Raw genomic sequence first — 6,738 nt, forward strand, 5'->3', positions numbered from 1 at the left:
TGGGATCCTTCAGACAGAAAGATCAAAATCAAACTGAAAAAATGGGGAGGGAAATGTTTTTTTTCTTCCTCGCTTCTCTCACACGGGCAGGAAACTTCTTCCCAAATAAAACCACTAAACACAAAAGTGCTGAAAGCAGCACTAATATCTACTTCCTAACCACTGGGTGTGGATCAAAAGATGTGACTCATCTTCTCACTTACTGCCCTGTTTCAGCACAGGATTACTGGCAATACTGGGTGACGATAGAGGAACTGCAAAAAAAATCAGCTCCTTCGTGTCCAAATCCAAACCAAAATGCCACTCTGAACCTAGGGTTCAGCTGCTAATATGCATGCAGGACCCTACCATTACAGCAACCTGGGGGTGCTGTGGCGAGATGGTACATCCCTCTTACTCTTAACACAGCCAGAATCACTAGTGGAGATCCTACAGCAGTGGTCCCCAACCCTGTCCTGGGGGCCCCCCAGCCAGTCGGGTTTTCAGGATATCCACAATGAATATGCATGAGAGAGAATCTGCATGCATTGCCTCCATAACATGCACATTTTCTCTCATGCATATTCATTGTGGATATCCTGAAAACCCAACTGGCTGGGGGGCCCCCAGGACAGGGATGGGGACCACTGTCCTACAGGATCTCTACACAGACAGTTCTGTAACCTGAATTCCCTCAGTTCTCTCTCTGGAACGATTTCTGCTCTTGGTATCATTTTGCTATTACCTTCTCTAATCTTTCTTAACAGAGCTAAAGTTCACAATTCTATTTTTGTTGTTGTTCAAAGATTATTTTATAAACACAGAAAAATAAAACCAAATCTAAACTCATAACAAAGCTGGGTATAAAAGCATCTATGGAGGAAACATGTGAGAAATAAAATCAAGAAACAAAACTAAGCAAAGGAACCTCCATCTTCTTACAAGCAGCTAAGCGACCAGCCTTCTCAGCCACCACAACTTCATATTTATAAAACAATAAATTGTATTCTTCCAAGTATCCAACTCTGACTTATTTTTCCAATGCATTGATTTGTAATTAGTTTTATAGCAATGGAGAATAAAAATCCACCAGATCTCCTTCATCTAACCTTGACTCTGAATTTAAGGCCAAGCTCTTCCGTATTGCAGTTCTGTAAGTTAACTCTACCCTTATATGGACAATAACACAAACCAGCTTCCTAACAGGTTCCCAGAATCTCCCCAAATTCCCTCAATAATATCACACATGAATGAGCCTACCCATCTTGGTACCACAAGACCAACATCGTTTCCTCACTATTCATTCCTTTCATCACCTTAACCGGAGTCCAAACCCACCGCTTATCATGCCACAAAAAATAAGGATTATGTCATAAAAACCAACAGTGAAACCCTCACTGACTTCTTCCAAAATTGAGACCAATAAGATTATTCGAGATCCACGCTCAACTCTTGTTCCCAAACATTTTCTGTACCAAAACACCTCATAGCCTCATTATTCCATTTAAAAGGAAAATACTTCAGATCCTCATTAACTGTATAATTATTTTTTTGTGGTTCATTGAAAATAAGAATGCTTAAAGCCACTAGCTGTTGGGAAAATGTTTTTTTATTAACTGTTATAATATAATATAAATCTTAGTTGCAGAGAAAGACTTGCCAGGGATGCTCACTCTCATCTCTCTTATTCAGTGATGATTATTTTCTCTACATATATATTTTCTCCTGTTTTTACTTTTAAGCAACCGACCCAATTGGGTCATACTTTGGCATAACCAGTAATGGAGAGCTTGAGGCTCCATCAGCACCCTCCCAAGTAAAGTTGAACTTCATCCATCTGACATTGAACATAAAGGCATCTTTTTCAGCTTAAGTGTCGCAAACTAGAGGACAGTGCTGGAGACTATTCTGCTCCTCAAAACAGGCAAATGCTTTACCTCTTACAAATGTCCTCAACCACACTGGCTCAGGGAGAAGGAGATCAGGCTGAGTTGTAGTCAGTGCTTCACCTCAATAAATAATGCTTAGTGCTTAAGCAGCCTGCAGCAATTGACAATAGCATGCACTGTACCTCCACCCGATATAAAACCAAAGTTAGAAGAAGTCATTCTCATGAAATGGAATGATGACTTCTACTTATGCTGATTTGTGTTATGCTACAGCATCCACAGCACTCTATCTTATCATGGATTTGCAATAAATATTTGTTGCTGGTGCAACTGAATGCTTTGGATAGCAAATTCCCAACCCAGACTGGCCAAATCTCAGTGTTTCTGATAGAAGATCCGGAGCACCCTGTGACGAATCTCCTTTGTTTTTACCCCATAAACAATGGGATTAACCATGGGTGGAATGAAGAGATAGATGTTAGCCAAAATAATGTGAACCTGAGGAGCCACGTTCTGGCCAAACCTATGAGTGAAAAAGGAGAAAAGAGCAGGTACGTAGGAAATAAGGATGACACAAATGTGGGAGCCACAGGTGCCGAAGGCCTTGACACGTGCTTCTTTGGAAGACAGACTTAAGACCGTTCTTACAATCATAAAGTAAGATAAGGTAATAAACAACACATCCAATCCAATCACCACAAGAGCGACAAACAACCCGTATGCTCTGTTGATTGTTGTATCAGTGCATGCTATCTTAACTATGGCCATGTGCTCACAATAGGTGTGAGAAATAACATTGGTTCCGCAGTAAGACAACCTCTTAATAAGAAAGGGGCAAGGTGTCATTAAGACAGACCCTCTGATGATAGCTATCATACCAATCTTTGCTATTCTAGGATTGGTTAAGATAGACGTGTATCTAAGAGGATTACAAATTGCAATATAGCGATCAAAAGCCATGGCCAACAAAACTGTCGACTCCATGATTGAGAAGGAATGAATAAAGAACATCTGAACCAGGCAGGCATCAAAATTGATTTCTCTGGAATTGAACCAGAAGAGACATAATATCTTTGGCATGGTGGAAGTTGACGCAATCAAATCAATGATGGATAACATTGAAAGGAAAAGATACATTGGTTTATGGAAGCTTTGCTCTGTGGTTATAATGAAGAGAATGGTACAATTTCCTACAAGAGTTAAAATGTACATAGAGCACAGAGGAATCGAAATCCAGATGTGTATTTCTTCCAGCCCTGGAATGCCGATCAGGATGAATGTTGAAGGATTAATGGAATTGTTGAAAGAAAATGCAGTACGACTCTCAGCTGGCATGCTACCCAGGGTCAGATAATTATTCATTTCCTTCAGTTCCTATAAAAAATAAAAGTAAATATTTGATTAAACAGGTGAAATAATGCATAGTTTATTTATATATGGTACTAAGGATGAATAGTTGACAAATGCATAACCCAACTCATGATGTCAGACATGTTCTTTTAGACTTTATTAGAACCAAGTACAAGTTTGCTTTTTCTTGAGTTTGACCTGCTTTTGATCCAGGCTTCATTCATAACTGGCTGGGGGGGGTGTTCGAGTTTTACCTTAGAAATACCATCAAGGTTACTTAAAACTGTTAAAAGCCATGGAATCCTGCAATTAGGCTGCAAGTTACTCTGGCATCTTGTGATTGATGCCCTTGAAGTCAGCGTCACCACGGCCCCGCTGTGGGCTGCCATTACATTGATTAAAGCTGCTAGCAATCTATTAGCCATTACTGAGGAGGGAGACGAAGACACCTTGAAGCAAGCGGCATCCATGGTGATTTCTAGCAGAACCCGCAGGCGTGGCTCATGCTGTTTCCTCGGTATCGTAACCTTCACAATGAGCATGAGAACTCTTTTATTTCGTTCACTTACTTTCATTTGGTTCTTTTTTTTGTCACTTTTATTGTTTCATTTTGTTTTCTTTCAGTATGAAGTCATTCCTATGTGCATAAACTTGAGTACAATTCTATGCATGTAAAATTATTAAGCGCATAAAGCAGTGAAAGAAAACGAATTCAGAGGCCTACCTCATAATGCATTCTGCACTCTGCACACCCATCCCCAGGCAGTCTATAAGCTGCTGCAGTGCTTTGCCTGCCTCGTAATCCTTTGGGGAAGGGATCTATCACCAGACAATGTGAGAATGATGACCTACATTTCAGGATAATTGATCCAAGGCTTCTACTAAAAGTATATTTTTGATCTCCATCTTGGTGGCAAATGCACCCCCTGTTTTTGATTTTGCTTTGGGCTTTGCCTTTTGTTTGCTGCATCGTTTTAATGAAAATCGCTTGGGAGTGAGTTTGGAATTTAGTCGCCACCATCTGTACCTGTTTTATTTTTTTTCTGTGTCCCTTGTATGACCTTATCGACCTTGCCCATTCTGTTTGGTTTTCTCTTTCTTCTCTTGGACAGCATGGTCTAAAAGTGTCAGAGGGTAATTGGGAGGCGTCTTGTCCGAGCATTGGCCTCACCCAGCCTGGCTAAAAGTCCATGCAGGTTTCTGTAGCATGCGTGCTTTTAGCAGGACTATGAGGAGGTGTTCCCAGAGGAGAGTATTGGGGAGGAGAGCATGCATTTATGGCTTTTTTGGCATTCTCAGGTACCTGTACAAAAGAGCAAAGTATGACCAGTTTTCACACAATTTCAAACTCATATTCATAGATTTATTTATTTTATTTATTTAAAAACTTTTCTATACCGTCATTCAGTAATATACCATCACAACGGTTTACAAATAGGCACATGAAAAAATTCGAAATAGATTGTAATTTAACTAGTAGGTGCCGAAATTGTTCAGTTACATGAATCAAATACTATATGCTATATGTAATGTGTATTGTAATTACCTTTATGGACTATCCATACATGCAATATACTGTAATTCTTTAACTTAATACTTAAGTATGATAAAAATAAAAAAACGCATATATGTTCTCCGCTGACTTTTTGTTTGCCTGTGTGTATGAGCCCTTTTCTAGCTTCTTAGTACTATCTATTCCCCATTCGCAGATAAACTAGCTGCATTGTTTCTCTTTGAAATTGAATGTAAAATTTCACACTAAAAGTGCCCAAGTAGTGTTCAGCTGCACAGGCTATTAGCATAGGGGTAGATTTTATAACATGCGTGCGCAAGAGCAGAGCGAGGGAGACCTTGCGGGAGAACATTTCGAACTTCCCCGGGGATAAAAGAGAACAGAGTAAAAGTGATAGCCTTTTTCATTTTTTGGACTAACGATACATCTCTTGAGGGGCAATGGAATTTAGGGGGGATTGTTTTAGACAGTTTAAGCAAAAAAATACAGCTACTCTTTCTTTTTCTGCTGCTTTTGCAATAAAATAGAAAAGTAAAGACTTGAAGAAGGAACATATTTTGCTGTTTTGTGTCTCTCATGTAGAAATTCTCCCATTAAGTTTGGAGCTAAAGCTAACCATTTTCACAGAACTCTTTAAAATATTTGTGAGATGGAAAGGATCATTTTCATACTCCATAAAAGTCCCGCTGAACACATCCCCTGGTTCAGAGGCAGCTCCAATCTCAACTCAACCTGGCTAGTATAAAACTCCAGGTGGTAAAATGGTAAATGACAGCAAAGACCAAGTGGCCCATCTAGTCTGGTTGGTTACTCCAGTCCGTGCTGCTAAGGGTACCATATACTGTATCTCTCAACTGCCAGCCTTACAAGCTTGTTTGCATGCAGGATATCCTCTTTAGTTATCTAAAGAATAGATGAACGTACAAGTTTTCCAGCACATTAGGGTAAAGCTTCAATCTGATAACCATGCTTGTTAAAGTAACTTCAAGTGTTTCCACACACTCGACAGCTCCTTTGACAAACCAAAATCTTTTGGGCTGTGTAGAGACTTCTGGGTCATGCCTGCTCCATTTTCTGCTTGCCTGAATGAATAAAGATGCATCCCGTAATGACCTCAGTCACTGCTGAGGGAAAACTGACCTGCAAAGCTGCAGCTGTGTTTCCTTTTCTTCTTGCTCACGGCATCGTCAGTTACCAGTACATTTTCTGATGATGCCGTGAGCAGGAGGAACGCGCTTTCATCTTCCAACCTTGATCATTCTGCACAGTCTTTGAGAGGGTAGTTGTAATTTTTGAAGCAAATAAATCAGGGCTTCAATGAGTGGGAAGCTGAAGAGCTGAAAATCCCAGGGCAGCCACAGGCCACCCTAATGAGCAAAGCACACATGAACTACATGAAATTCACTAATTTACAGTGAATTTTAACCACAAACTCATCAAATGGCTTTAGGCAACTCACCCAACTCCCGTGCAGCCATGCGATGGAAGGGCAATCCTGGATATCGTCCGGGTGAACTGCCTTCCACCCATGTGATGAAAGCACCGGGGCTACAATCCCAGCCTTGTTATATACCTCTCCAGCTTCTCCAGGGATTTCCTCTGGGCTTAACTGATTACCTTTAGCTGCTTACGACCTCATGTGCAATCCATGGAGAGGGAGAATGGGCTGTGGGGCCTCCCAAGGATTGCTCAAGTCGGTTCTCCAGGGTTTAGGTTTAATTTCTTCAAATGTATGAAGTGAAATAAACGCTGTTTAGTACTAGAAAATGTTCTCATAAGTGAAAAAAAAAGAAAATTCCCTTAGTACATGGTGTCCACATTCTTCATAGACCTGGCTACGCTTTCTTTTTCATGCTTCAAGATGGTATCTAATTAAGATTTTGGAAAAAAAGAGAGGAATACTGTAAGGGGTAGATTTTAAAAGAATGCGCGCGCGTGTCCATGTACGCTCACTACCCGGTGTGTACACATGGACACCCAATTTTATAACATGTGCACGCATGTTGT

At 40.4% G+C, this 6,738-nt stretch overlaps 1 protein-coding gene across 1 annotated transcript; it reads right to left on the reverse strand.

Moving 5' to 3' along the window:
- Positions 1–2,243: 2,243 nt before the first annotated feature.
- LOC115082022 (putative olfactory receptor 52P1) lies at positions 2,244–3,218 on the reverse strand. The gene has a single exon (XM_029586279.1). The coding sequence runs from the start codon at positions 3,201–3,203 to the stop codon at positions 2,244–2,246; it is 960 nt and encodes a 319-aa protein (XP_029442139.1). The 5' UTR covers positions 3,204–3,218.
- Positions 3,219–6,738: the final 3,520 nt, after the last annotated feature.

Source organism: Rhinatrema bivittatum, unplaced genomic scaffold, assembly GCF_901001135.1.
Source record: "Rhinatrema bivittatum unplaced genomic scaffold, aRhiBiv1.1, whole genome shotgun sequence".
In the NCBI taxonomy this organism is placed as follows: domain Eukaryota; kingdom Metazoa; phylum Chordata; class Amphibia; order Gymnophiona; family Rhinatrematidae; genus Rhinatrema; species Rhinatrema bivittatum.

What these genes read in the sequence shown, in the direction of transcription:
- LOC115082022 (XM_029586279.1), bottom strand. Translation starts at nt 3,203, where the DNA reads ATGCCAGCTGAGAGTCGTACTGCATTTTCTTTCAACAATTCCATTAAT.